Genomic DNA, 15,239 nt, shown 5'->3' on the forward strand with positions numbered 1-15,239 from the left:
ACGTAAGCCTCTCCGTTTAGGAGTCTATCGGTAACATCACACACACACACACACACACACACACACACACACACACACACACACACACACACACACACACACACACACACACACACACACACACACACACACACACACACACACACACACACACACACACACACACACACACACACACACACACACACACACACACACTGTTTTATATATGTAGATATACATATATATATATATTGTTATGTCGATGTGGTAGAGCAATATGTAGAGCAGTTAGATCTGAGTAGGTAACATGCTTCGAGGTGTAAGGAACACTACCTGTAATAAGTTCATGTGTAGGCGTTTTGTCGGTTAAGATGTATACTTGTGAATCTACCAGGAGGTTCAAGTGATAAGTAGTGTAGGGATTAAGGAGTAGCGCCCTTGTATGTCTCACCTGGTTAGCCAAACCTTTGTCCCTTTTGGCACTGCACACCACTTAGACATTAGTTAGGACCTTTAGTACAACACTAAATAACGCCCTCCCCTGACATGACTTGGGAAGAGACCAGGCCAGGACACCGCCGATAATGGCCGCCGCCACTTACACCTCCGAGAGGCCTATCCACCTTAAATAGCACGTGCTATGACACAAGGAGCAGGGAGTGGCGCAGTGGGCGTGCACCTGGGTGAGCTGGCGAGTCGGTGGAGGAGACTGATTGGTTGGCAGTGCGCCAATGCTGACGTCACGGGCCAGCAGATACTAACGAGTGCCGAACGCCATTTTGGCAAGAGTTGCGAGTTGGATCCCGAGTTGAGAGGGCAGTTCGTTTTGAGAGTCGTTCAGAGATCCCGAATTCCAGTGAGATTCCCAGCAGATTCCTGGAAGATTCACGGCCTGAGTTGGCCGTCCCGGTAAGATCAGAGTTGGCTTGTCGACCATGTACGAGGGTCGACCTCGTGGTGATCGGTGCTTGGTGCTCGGTGCTTTGGAACTTGGAGCGAGGCGTGCTGCGGGACGAAAGGAGCCGCGTGTTGGACGGCGGCCAAAGCCAACGACAAAAACCAGATAAGACCTAGTTGCGCGTTCACCAGTACATGACGTGTTCTTTTCCTTAATTCAGATTCCCTCGTTTGTATTTGATATCTGTCGTGTGCGGAATCCCGATTTAGGAATTAGATTTACCGGCATGTGCTTTTTCCTGTCCTTGCTTCCTTTTAATAAACCCTTGCATTATTTTTGTACATATACCTGAACGCAGTTTTCCGGGTGATTGATTTAAACAGGTACAGCCCCTCCACCCCGCGCTAGGGGTAGCTTTTGGTTTTGGAATCCGCCATTGTGTTTTCGCCTCAGGGGTTAAAGCCTTCGGATCAGCATCCGCGACCGCCTGATATTAATTTCGGCGGTTGCGCGACAATATATATATTTAACTAAGGAAGCACACTACACTAACCCTATGACATGACACTGAAGCCATGTACATAAATTATACCAACACATCACCTCCAAACTCGGAGGTATCTGTGTGGTGCTCAAGTCTTTGCAGACTGAGATTGAAGCTCTTTGTTCACAAATAGATAAAGGCAGAGATGTCGATCTAGATTTCGCCCTTGTTATGAGCTTATCAGGACAACATACTGCAAATTGTTTATTTGTGACCAATCTAAGCCAACATTCAACAATGCCTGACATTCAACTGAAGTTGTCATAAGAATGTGGTCAATTTATCGGGTATTTTTTTGTTTGTTTGTTTTTTGTTTTTTTTTGTATACAAGATCGAGGCTCGTGAAAGAGCAAACATTAATCACACAAAAAGACAAACCGACACACAAAACACAAAAAACAAGGGGAGCGGCAGACAAGATGGGGAGAGAGGGGGGAGGACACAAAAGAGAGGGGGAAGAAGGGGAAGGACACAAACACAACATTTGAGAGCAGGGACATCGGGAGGACTTGGGGGGAGGTGGGAGAGGATTAAAACATATGAACACTGCAAGGACTCTGGGGTGAATTACCGGGGGTAGAAAAGATCAAGGTTTTCGATGGGGGAAGATAAGAGATGGTGGTGAACAGCTGTTTTAAAGACCTGGAGGGAGGAGTGGGATTGAAGGGAGTGGGGGAGTTTGTTCCAGAGGCGGGAGAAAAGGGGAATGAAAGAGTGAAGGTGAGCAGAGAGCCTAGACTTTGGCAGTTTAACCATAAGAGGGTTGCAGGCAGATCTTGTGCGACCTGAAGGAATATTGGGGGGACAGAGCACAGAGAGAGCTGGGGGAGCAAGGCCGGAGAGGAGTCGGTAGAAGACAGAAAGACCACCAACCTGCCTGCGGTGAGTGAGTGAAAGGCCCTCGGCGTTGACTACATCGCAGGAGATTCCAATGATTCTGAAAGTGCGGAGTGCGCGGTTCATCGGTTCATCGTTCATCGGTTCATCGTTTAGCATGTATATATATATATATATATATATTGTTACGGGGTCCCCCCCCCCACCTTACCCCTGATCTCGGTGGACCTCCGGACCCCGAGAGGGTCCCCGGCAGAAAGCTGTTTTAATCCCTCACTGGAACCAGCAAATGGAACAGTCGAGTCAAATGATGCAACCCCACCCGGTTATAAGCAAACCATAATATTTTATAAATCCCACACAAAGAGCCATACCGCAATGGGGCAAGCCATACAGCAATGGGGCAATCACACACTTTCAAATCCTACGATAATATCCTTATCAAGCCCCTCAACCCCACACTCACGGCACCTCCCCCAATGTCTCTGCTCCGCTCCAAGGCGAAGTCCCAATGTCTCTGTGCGCTCCCGCGATCGGGGAGTCGAGGCCCGATGGTCAATTGAGGCGTCGACGAGCGAGACGACCCCGAGGTCGCATGCTCAGCCCCCAGCAGCACAGCGGTGGAGAGGTACCTCACAAAGATTCGAATTGAGGCGTCGACTAGCGAGACGACCCCGAGGTCACGTGCTCAGCCCCCAGCAACACAGCGGTGGAGAGGAACCTCACAAAGATTCGAATTGAGGCGTCGACGAGCGAGACGACCCCGAGGTCGCGTGCTCAGCCCCCAGCAGCACAGCGGTGGAGAGGAACCTCACAAAGATTCGAATTGAAGCGTCGACGAGCGAGACGACCCCGAGGTCATGTGCTCAGCCCCCAACACAGCGGTGGAGAGGAACCTCACAAAGATTCGAATTGAGGCGTCGACGAGCGGGACGACCCTGAGGTCACGTGCTCAGCCCCCAGCAACACAGCGGTGGAGAGGAACCTCACGAAGATTCGCTCCGATGTACACGTTGCGGTTCCACCCGCGAGCCTCCGTAGAATTCACACGTGCCCCTCTCTGGCACGGCCGTTCCCGGCAATCCACCAGGGAATAATGCCCAGCCGACACGACGAAAGCCTGTTCCCTGCAGGGTGCTCGCGTGGCCAGAATGGCGGGCGGCTTTCGCTCCAACCCGGGTTCTCAAGGTCTGGATCCTCCGAAACCTTGCTGAGAATACCCGGCGACACCGGCTCCCCGCACTCCGGCGATATTTCTTATCGCCCGAACTCCCTTTTAAGGACGCAAGGTTCCCTTGCACTGTACGTCGAGCGCCCGGCCCGGAGCCTCCACCACCACGTCTCCTTTTTCCTTCGCTCCACCTCTTCCGGTCTCGATCCGGATTTTCCCACCACATTTTATCAGGAGCGCTTTTAACCCTTTTAACCATAACAAGCATCATCTAGAATCAACCATGAACAAGAACCACCATAGTTAGGGCCGGTATCCATAACAATATATATATATATCACCCGTGGGAATCCCACGGGCATGGATGTGTGTGACATTTCGACATATTGAGTTCGATGCTGCACCTGCACATTCAGTTATATAAAATGGTTTAAAAAACTTTCTTCTGATATTTGTGATTTATTTCAAACAAACTGTATTTCCCATCTACACGGGCATGTATTCCTATTAACGTTATGTAAAGTACATAAATTGTGTGGATTACATCATTTGTGGATGTGATCAATTGCCAGTAACCATCTTATATAACTGAATGTGCAGGCGCAGCATGTAACTCAATATGTCGAAATGTCACACACATCCATGCCCGTGGGATTCCCGCATGGATGTGTATGGCGAATTTTAAATATATGTCGACTGTTATTTTAGGCGGTGTATTTTCGTTTATCATCATGGCGCGATTTAAAAAAATATATCTCTGCATTTTCCTCTCCAATACCTCCTCACACTTTACACACACACCGGCCCATGTTTACATATACACACACACACACATATACACCCACACACATATACACATACACACACACGTACATCGACACACATGCACACACACACACACACACACACGTACACACACATATACACATATACACATATATACACATATATACATCTCCACACACACACACACACACACACACACACACACACACACACACACACACACACACACACACACACACACACACACACGTACAGACACATATACACACAAACACACACACACAGACATGTATATACACATACAACAACAACATGCATTTTAAGGCCATTTTCCCTGCTAGAGCGGGGGTTAGCCTACATACACATACACACACATATATACACACACACACATATTCACGCGCACACACACACACATGTCCCACATGTATATATCCCACATCCCACATGTATATACATGTTTAAAGTGTACGTGCCCTTCCCCCCTCCCCCGCCCGGCAACGCTGGGTACTTCTGCTGGTAACGAATAAAATAAAAACGAAGAAATAGGTGGAATTGGCTGAAATTCGCTCGGTGAATTCACGCGGTGTATTCGGTTCGGCTCGGTTCACTCGGTTTAAAGAAAAAGCGATAATGTCGACATGTTGCTGTCTGTGTCATGTTGGGCGGTGTATGATACTCGTTGGCTGTTGGGCGGTGTATGATACTTGTTGGCTGTTGGGCGGTGTTGTGCGGTGATATGGTGTATTTTAAAAAATATATCTCTGCATTTTCCCGCGTTGGTGACACCGAGTCGTTCTTCATCGATCGTCTCATTCATTTTGGAAATGGAAGTTTCCACGCAACGCATGAATTGTCACGATCCTCAAGAGGAATTTGTCTCGTAATCATCAAATGATAAATGGCAAGTAAATTATATTGTGGAAAATTAAAGATTTCAAATAAACCTATTTAAAGTGTATGCGCACATAACTAATAAAAAAAACGAAGAAATATCTCTCGGTAATTTCCTGAAACATATTTTACTTCCGGCTAATAATGTTGAATTAAATAAAAACGAAGAAATATATGTCGGCATCATTGTTGACGTTTTTGTGACGACTATCATCAAACGAAATAGTAATATATCATAACGGAAAAGCAAAAGCGAATTTTTAATATATATCGACACATTGCCGGCGGTGTCATGTTGGGCGGTGTATGATACACCATGACGCGATTTTAAAAAATATATCTGCATTTTCCCGCGTGTGTGGATTGTTCTCAATTATTGCTGACACCGAGTCTAAAAGTAAAACCATCGATAAAAATGAAATCATATGGTGAGTTAGATTGGAGATAAAGGCGTGAGAGAGACTCAATGGCCTTGAAGTTACAGGCCTTTGAGAATTCATTTCGTTCTATAAACGGCAACTTTCATCGGATTTTCTTCCCGTTTTTTTTCAACCGAGTCTAAAACTATGTTAGCGACTGTGAAAAATGAAATGATTTATCGAATTTGATTTGAAATAAAACTGGGGGAGAGCAAGACACCACGGGCCTACAAAACAGGACTCAAAGCTATGCGAGTTAATAAAATGGTGGATATTTGTTTATAGCCACTCCCAGAATGGGTGGAGCTATGGGTGGAGCTACTCTGCAAACCGAGTAAGCCACACCCCGGACAGACACCCAACAGATAGACAGACAGACAGACAGACAGAATCATCTACGGCTATTATAATATAGATATATATAATCGGGAGATTAAATCAGAAGCGGACGTAGCTTCAGGACGTCGATCTTTAATTGTCGACAAGCTTTCGACCAACAAAGGTCTTCTTCTTAGTCGTCCCCAAGTTCAACGGAAGGACTTGGGGACGACTAAGAAGAAGACCTTTGTTGGTCGAAAGCTTGTCGACAATTAAAGATCGACGTCCTGAAGCTACGTCCGCGTCTGATTTAATCTCCCGATTATTTATTTAATGCAAATGAGACGCCCTGCTCGTACTGTGGAGTTTCTACTATTTCTCACAGTTGTGTGTATATATATATATATATATATATATATATATATATATACACACACACACACACATACATACTTATAATAGAGTACACTGGTAATGGTTCATATGTAGTAAAGGTTATCCTGTCTAAATATTACTCTGAAATCATTTATATGTGAAGTTGCAGATACCTGCCACACACAAACAAACCTCTTTTATAATGAGAGAGAGATGAAAAGTATGACACTTGACAACAACACTCAGATGCACAGACAGACACAGGATGAAGAGACTACACCAGTTGCAAAACACATGATTAATGATCTCTAAATTGGGCATAACACATTCAAGATAAACAAAATCAGCTCATGGTTAAATTGGAATGCGGGGGACACGGACACACACACACACACACACACACACACACACACACACACACACACACACACACACACACACACACACACACACACACACACACACACACACACACACACACATTGGAAACAGGCAAGGCTAACTTGCAGGTTAAGACAGGTAACACAGACAATTGTTGGCCTCGTGGAGGTCTTTTGCAGGTGATTGGTTCGTGTATTCTGTGCAGGAAGGAAAAATCAGTTTTACATATTGTTAGAAGCTATAGCCTGGTGTTGGATTAGCGGTTAGGGTGCAGGCTTGCGATCCTAGGATCCTGGTCGATCCTGAGTTCGAATCCTGGTCGATCCTGAGTTCGAATCCTGGTCGATCCTGAATTAACGCCAGGAGGGTTGACTCAGCCTGTCATACCTTCCAAAGTCGGCAAATTGAGTACCAGCGATTTAGAATCGGTACACCGTATTCCTGCGCATATTTAAGAGGCGACTAAGGATTGGCGTCAGGAAGGACATCCGGTCATAAAACATTGCCTCAAACAGGGAACCATGATTGTCATGGGGCCCGCAAGGCTAACCCCCGCTTTAGCGGGGAAAAATGGCCTTAAAACGATCATTCATGTTGTTAGAAGGTGCATGGAGAACACAACACTTAGAAATTTTGTTGGACAATGGTGGAATCCTTTGTTGAGCATTCTAAAAACCCCAGGATGATCCTATGAGCTGGTGGTGGTCAAGTCCACCCATAGTAGCACCAATTATCCTTTTGATTAACCTCATGCTCACAAGCATCTTGGGTTGCTGGTCAGATGGAAATAATGTTTCTAAAACAAAGATGACCTGCTACTCCCTGACTTTCTCGCATATAAGATGGTTTATATACAATGACCAAGGTTTGCGGAACTGCTTGCATTACACATGAGCATGACAACATCAAATTAAACGCAAACACAAACTTATTTAAAAATCTCCCCCGGCGGTGGGTAAGTATGGTAATGACTACCAATTAATGTCCTTAGACCACTTAAAGTAGATCCAACCAATTGGTGAAAGTAAACCTGCACCATGTCTGTGTCCCCAGGCTGCAGGACCACATACTGCTGTAACCGGGAAAAAATGGCTCCATCTGGTCTGTGGAAGGTTTTTAATTGCCATCCCACTTCTAGTTGTGTGGGGGACAATACTGCATAAAAAGGGGTAGATATAATATGGGAGGAGGAATGGAGCTTGGGAGAGGGGCAGTGGGCAGGGGGGCATGTCCTTGCCTGTGGGGATCCAGCATTGGAGTGTAACTGTACTCTGGCGGGTAATACGGTGGAGGAGGGATCGGCGGGATGAATTCATCGTAATCCAGCGTTTGTCGTCCGAGTGCACCTCGTGAGATCACGCACTCTGACTGCAATGCCTGTTGCCTCTGTGGAACAAACTGTCCAACAGCGGAAAGGTTAACCATCATGGAATGTGTCCTCAGACTCCTCAATAGAGGTTTCATTGTCCGGCCAGTGGTCCATTGCAACCTTTGTGTCATAAACGTCTGTGGATTCCAAGGTTTGCTTCCTTGGTATTAAAATTCCACAACTTTCTCCCAGCTATTTAAGGAAAAATGGCAAAAGAAGTTAGAAGCGCTCAAAGTGCGACATTTGTTTGTAAAATTCCTCGAATAAGTTAACTAATGTCTACGAATCAAAATGTCAGCGACTGGGCATGATGCATACATTTCATATACGTATTCTATGTGACTGGGATGATCATCTTTATGAGGTTGTTGTTAGGGTTAGGCTATGCCCTTGTAGATTACAGCGGGAATTCAGGAGTTGGCAGAGGCATTGCCGCCTGCCATGCAATGGTCGACTCTTTTTGAAACATCCTGTCGGATCTTTAACGTCTGCCAGGCAATGCTAGCAGATGGGACAGCCAAATGAACACCCCCTCCGAAGGATGGCCTTCTCATTGATACATTGATCGACCCGCTTGTCAAGCCTTTTCAGGTTTCCAATTACATTCCCAATCATCATACCGATGAACATGGATCATAATCAGCCTCAAACTTGTTGAAAACCCACTATTAACGCCAAAGCCGAACTGGGCCTTGAAAGATTACTTTTTTGCACTTAACTCTATATGGCCCTGGGTGGGAGGTGGGTGGGATAGCCCAGGCCTATTTCATATTGGCTCAATTATTCAACGTAATAGCATTTATAATACCCTGATTAGATGAAAAAGGTGAATGAATGAATAGATAATACGCAAAACTTCCAACGGAATGTCCCAAGGCTGTGGCTTTCTTAGGTAGAAGAGTTAGGGAATTCAGGAACACCATCATGTGATGTGGCATCTGCGTATTTCAAATATATCTGGATTTATCAGTTTCCTGATACATCCAGATTGAACATTTCTCTGTTGTGGTACTCTGCCCACGGGTAGGCGAGCGCGACCAAATCAGCTGCACGGCAAGGATTACACTGAGCGGTTTTTGCCTTTGCCTTCCTAGCGCGAGCCAATTGTTACAAATGGAGTGGTTGCTGAATTAACTTTTTTTGTGTTTAACCACAATACCCACTCTGATACATCATGAGGAGAGCCAAGTAAATGAAAATAAACCTGCATTCTAACAGGTCAATATCCGACATGCTAGAATCGGATGCAGAAAGACGGCGGGCACAGCGCGTACTCACAATGTGCAGGACATCTGTGGAGATTATCTGCACGCAGTGAAGGGCCGTAGCCAGGGAGCACACGACCGTCGCAAGCACGGTGAGAGCACACACGCTGAACAGAAGGTCCTGCCAGAAAAGAGACAACAAAGACCAATGCAAGTCCAGATTTAGAGCCATGCAAGCTATAGGGTTCACCATTTTGGTCGGACATCTTGTATCATATATAGTAATGGTCAACTGCACAGCCGAGGTTTAATCACCAATAATTACATATATTCGTAGACTCTCTGCTCACCTTCACTCCTTCATTCCTCTTTTCTCCCGCCTCTGGAACAAACTTCCACACTCTCTTCAATCTCTCTCCTCCCTCCAGGTCTTTAAAACAGCTGTTCACCACCATCTCTTATCTTCCCCAATCCATAACCTTGATGTTTTCTACCCCCGTTAAAACACCCCAAATCCACCTCTTTCAATCCCCAACTTCTTTCCTGAAATTCCTAGAAGTGTTCATTTGCTTTATACCGTGTACACCTCCCTCCTCCCCCAACCCTCCCTGTTCCACAGATCTACCAACGTTCCTGTTCTCTGCTGTTGTTGTGCTTGTGTGCTTCCCTCTCTCCCCTTCTTGTCTCCCGCACCCTTCATTGCATGTTTTATGTGTCTGTGCATGTTTTCATGTTCAATGTGTTAGCTCTTACATGAGCCTCGATTCTGTATACAAAAAAAATAAATCTTCCAAGACATGTCATTGATTGGAAGGCCTTTAAATGTTGAACCAGAATTGGTGGTGTAATATTCGGGCATCCGCTCCAAGATTGGGATATTGGCGGTTTGACCCCAGGCTTGATGGTCCGAATGGCCTCCTCCTGTGTTCACGTTCCTTGTGAGGGAACTCATGTAAATATGTAAAGGTAACAAATTTTAATTACTTCCCCCCCAAATACATTGGTAAGAACGTTATCATCCGGCTTTCTCTAACACATTATTTTGCATTAAATGGAAAATTCTAGAAGATTTCCCCCATGGGTCACATGGTCAAAGTTATTTTCCTGCCCAGTGATAAATCAGACCATCACAAAGTTAATGAACCATTAGAGCTGGCCGTTTCCAATCCTTACATTGATCTACAATTAATATATAAGATATGCCATAGAAACCAAGGCCTCCAAGATCATTGGAAGCTGAGTCTATGGACCTATCACTTTCATACTGCAGGTTGGTGGTGGACAGTCTTCTACCACCTCCTTTTTGGTCTTTCACCCTCTGCTCTTTCCATGCTTTGTCCACACCCTGCTCACAGGTTTCTACAGGGTGCACGCAGTCTGCCAACAGCCCCCCTCTGGTGAAACTACCTTAATCCAGGATCACTGTTCACCTCCAGTCATTTGGTCCTCTTTCGTTCCCACCTGTGGAACCAATTTCTACATTCTCTTCAATCTCATTCATCCCTCCAGGTCTTTATCCATTAAATTCCTTAGCTGCTCACCACCATCTGAGATCCCTCATCCTAAACCATGATCTTTTCTACCCATGTTAACCTTCCCCAAGCTCACTATCTTCCACGTTTACAGTTTTTCCTTTCTGAGAGTTTGTTTCTGTATCCATCTTGTCCACCCTCTTTGTCCTTCCCTTTCCCTTATTCTTCCCCACATCCCATATTTACTCCCACCAGGGAGTAATGCATTCGCTCGTGTCCGTGTGTGTGTGTGTGTGTGTGTGTGTGTGTGTGTGTGTGTGTGTGTGTGTGTGTGTGTGTGTATGCACGTGCGTGTTTGTCAACAAGATATCTGGAAAAGTTCTGAACGGATTTGGATGAAAGTTGGTGGGATGATTGCACTTGGGATAAGGAAGAATTGATTAGTTTTTGGTGAAGCTCAGGAAATGATTCCGGATCCAGGAATTTTTTGGGGAATTTTTTGGGGAATTTTTTTTTCTGTTTTCCTTTAAAAACCATTTTCTCTGCAATAATTGGACCGATTGAGAGCAAATATTCACCGTAGGAGGGACTCGGTCTGCAGAATATTTTAATGGTAATTATGACGTCACAGGTCACGTGGTTCGGCCGCCATATTGTTTTGAATGAAAAACACTAAAATCCAATTTTCTCCAAAACGCCTGAATAGATCGAGGCCAAACTTTGCAGGCAGAATCGCATACCCATGATGAATAAAAAAGTCAGGGAGCATGACGTCATGTATCACATGGTTTCAGAGTTATGACGTTTTTAAGCACAAACATTTAAAACCTAGCTCCTCCCTCATTTGTGATCCAATGGAGGGGAAACTTCACAGATCTGTTCAGCATATCAGTCTACTAAAATACCCTTTTGGAATTTGCGATAGGTCACGTGGTTTGGCAGATATCGTTAATTAAACGCAAATAATAAAAACATTTATATCTCTTGAACCACTTCATTGATCGACGTGAAACTTCATACTGTAGTAGAAGTCATGAAGAGTAACAAGTGTGCAAAAGTTGAGGATGATTGGATGTACGGTCTGGAAGCTGGAAGTTGTTATTGCGTGAAGAAGAAGAGTCTTCGACTCTAGACGATTAATTATTTATCACATGTGCAGACTTGCAGGCATCGTTTGACACAATGTCCCAGGTTAATTTGAACCTCAAATAAAATTATATTTCTAGATTTGTCAATGGCTGAGGTATATTAACAAACGAATAAAACAGATTTGGCAAAATTCTAACTTTTTTTTAAAAAGATCGCATATTCACCCAGGGTTGTGAGAGGCTGAAGAAGAAGAAACCTCGCATGGACTTCCCAGACCAAATAAATAATTCTGGTTCTGGCTCTGCGATTTTCAGGTTTGTTTATCTATATATTGTGGCGGACACGAAAGCTCACTGGTGTGAGGGCATCATTCCACGCACCAAGTGGGCGGCGGCCACGCCCGAGGGGTAGGCGTGGCCGCGGGTTTTACACCGGGCGCGCAGCCCGGAGCGCGCCAGTGCTACAGTGAGCTCTTTTAATAAAGACTTAAACTCACCGCGTTGTCCGCTTCCTTCTTGTTGTGCAAGCAAGTGCGCGTAGCACCGCACTTCATTTGGTGACCCTCCGACGTTCTGGGCAGCCGTCGCTGACCACCCGAATACGCCATCGCAATGGCAAACAACGCGGTCCAAATGAAACTCCCCGAGTTCTGGGAGACGCTAGCCGAAGTCTGGTTCCTGCAGGCAGAAGCCCAGTTCCGACTTCGAGGCATCACGGTGGACGAGACCAGGTACTGCCACGTGGTCGCTTCCCTCGGGCCCAGCACGGCCGGCCGCGTCGTGTCGGTCCTGAGGAACCCACCGGCCGACGGCAGGTACGAGGCGATCAAGCGTCTCCTCCTCGCCACGTTCGGCCTCACGGTGGACGCACGGGCCGACCGCCTCCTGGACCTCCCCGAGCTCGGTGACACGCGACCGTCGGTCCGCATGGACCATATGCTGTCGTTGTTGGGCGACGAAACCCCGAACGCTCTTTTCCGGGCGTTATTTCGACGCCAGCTGCCGGCACGAGTCCGCCTCGCCTTGGCCGGTTCTGTGACGACGGAACCCCGGGCTCTAGCTGCCGAAGCCAGAAGGTTCTTCGCGGCTTTGGACGCACAGGCGAGTTTTGGCGCGGCCGCCGCGCATCCCGAGGCTGACCCCGATGCTGATGCACCACACCTCGGGGATCCCGAGGCTGACGCACACCGCGTGGCCGCCGCCACGCCACGCCCACCACCACCGCGAAAACCGCGGCCTCCGCCTTCGCCGCAAACCTGGTGCCATTTCCACGCCAGGTTTGGCCACAAGGCGAGGAATTGTTGCCCGCCGTGCTCCTTCGGCGAGTCGGGAAACTACAAAGCCGGCGCTCGGTAGCGGCCCTGAGCGTCGGCCATTCCGGCAGCCTTCTTTTTATAACGGACACCTTGTCCGGGCGCCGTTTCCTATGCGATACGGGGGCACAGGTGAGCGTTATCCCTGCCTCTACGTCCGACAAGCACACCGCGGGCCGGGGCCCCGCGTTGCTTGCCGCAAACGGAACACCCATACGCACATTCGGGAAGCGCTGCCTCTCCCTGCGGTTCGGAAGGCAACGCTTCGAGTGGACGTTCGTAACCGCTAGTGTCCCCATGGCACTGCTCGGTGCGGACTTCCTCTGTGCACACGGGTTGTTGGGCGATGTGAAGAACAGACGTCTCGTCCAGGCTGAAACGTTCAGCTCGCTTGCTTGCGCGTTGAGCAGCTCGTTGAGCGGCTCACTGAGCAGCTCACCGAGCGGCTCGCCAAGCGGCTTGCTGAGCGGTTCGGTCCCGGCGAGGTTAGTTTGTACGCTTCCGGCAGCGGACGACTTCACCCGCCTCCTCGCCCGCTTCCCGGCCCTTACGCGGCCCACCTTCTCGGCGGGGGCCGTCAAGCACGGGGTGGAACACCACATCCCCACCGCCGGGTAACCGGTCTACGCCCGGGCACGCCGCCTCGAGCCGACGAAGCTCGCGGTGGCTAAAGCGGCGTTCGCTACGCTGGAGCGGCTCGGCATCGTGCAGCGCTCCGAGAGTGCTTGGGCGTCGCTGCTTCACATCGTGCCCAAGCCCGGCGGGGGATGGCGACCGTGCGGGGACTACCGGCGCCTCAACGACGCCACCACCACCGACCGCTACCCCGTCCCCCACATCCAGGACTTCTCCGCCCGGTTGGCGGGCATGTCCTTCTTTTCGAAGGTGGACCTCATACGCGGCTACCATCAGGTCCCCGTCAGGCCGGAGGACATCCCGAAGACGGCGGTCATCACGCCGTTCGGACTGTTCGAATTTCTTCGGATGCCCTTCGGTTTGAAGAATGCGGTTCAGGCGTTCCAGCGACTCATGGGCAGCGTCTTGCGCGACTTGGATTTTGTGTACGTATACCTGGACGACATCCTCGTCGCCAGCACGTCCCGCGAAGAGCACCTTCACCATCTCCGCACGCTCTTCGAACGTCTGGGCCAGCACGGCCTGATCGTGAACCCCGCCAAGTGCTGGTTCGGTGTCGCTGAAATTGACTTTTTCGGGCACCGCGTCACCAGGCACGGGGCCGTCCCCCTACCTGCCAAGGTGGAGGCGGTGAAGGGGTTTCCGCGCCCCCGCACGATCAAGGGGCTCCAGGAGTTCCTGGGCATGGTGAACTTTTACCATCGGTTCCTGCCCCGCATCGCCCAGCTCCTGCGCCCCTTGCACGAGGCCCTCCGAGGGAAGCCGGGCAAAGGTGACGTTACCTGGACCGCGCAGATGGACGCGGCGTTCGCAGGCGCGAAGCTCGCCTTGGCTAACGCCACCATGCTCGCGCACCCGGCGCCCGATGCACCGATCGCCCTCACCACCGACGCCTCGGACTACGCGGTGGGCGCGGTGCACGAGGAATGGGTGTGTGGTGCTTGGCAACGGCTGGCGTTCTTCAGCCGGCAGCTTTGCCCGCCCGAACGCCGCTATAGTACCTTCGACTGCGAGTTGCTCGGGCTTCACCTGGCAGTCAGGCACTTCCGCCATCTGCTCGAGGGCCGTGCGTTCACGGCCTTCGTCGACCACAAGCCACTGGTCTTCGCGATGGGCAAGGTCACCGAGCCGTGGTCGGCCCGGCAGCAGCGTCACCTCTCGGCCGTGTCCGAGTACACGACGGACATCCGGCACGTCGCGGAGAAGGACAACCCGGTGGCGGATTGCCTTTCCCGGTCCGTCGCCCACGCCGTCCACCTTGGCATCGACTATGCCCGGATGGCGGCGGACCAGGCCGCCGACCCCGGCGTCCAGGCCTTGCGGACCGCCGTCACGGGCCTCCGCGTCACCGAGGTGCCGTTCGACGGCGCGGCCCTCTTGTGCGATGTCTCCTTCGGGCGGCCTCGCCCCATCGTGCCCGCGGGCTGGCAGCGCCAGGTGTTTGACGCCATCCACGGCCTGTCCCACCCGGGCACGAAGGCCTCCCAGAGGTTGGTCGCTGACAAGTTTGTCTGGCATGGCCTCCGGAAGGCCGTCCGCAGCTGGACCAGG

At 49.3% G+C, this 15,239-nt stretch overlaps 1 protein-coding gene across 2 annotated transcripts in view; it reads right to left on the minus strand.

Moving 5' to 3' along the window:
- The window catches only part of LOC137420876 (uncharacterized), a 129,513-nt gene that overhangs the window by 104,668 nt on the left and 9,606 nt on the right, over nt 1–15,239 (minus strand). For both annotated transcript variants that reach the window (XM_078772220.1, XM_078772219.1), the window contains exon 2: nt 9,253–9,360. In XM_078772220.1, coding sequence (XP_078628346.1) covers nt 9,253–9,266 — 14 coding nt within the window. In that variant the 5' untranslated portion in view covers nt 9,267–9,360. The remainder of the gene's footprint in view (nt 1–9,252; nt 9,361–15,239) is intronic.

Source organism: Myxine glutinosa, chromosome 2, assembly GCF_964187855.1.
Source record: "Myxine glutinosa chromosome 2, kmMyxGlut1.1, whole genome shotgun sequence".
In the NCBI taxonomy this organism is placed as follows: Eukaryota; Metazoa; Chordata; class Myxini; order Myxiniformes; family Myxinidae; genus Myxine; species Myxine glutinosa.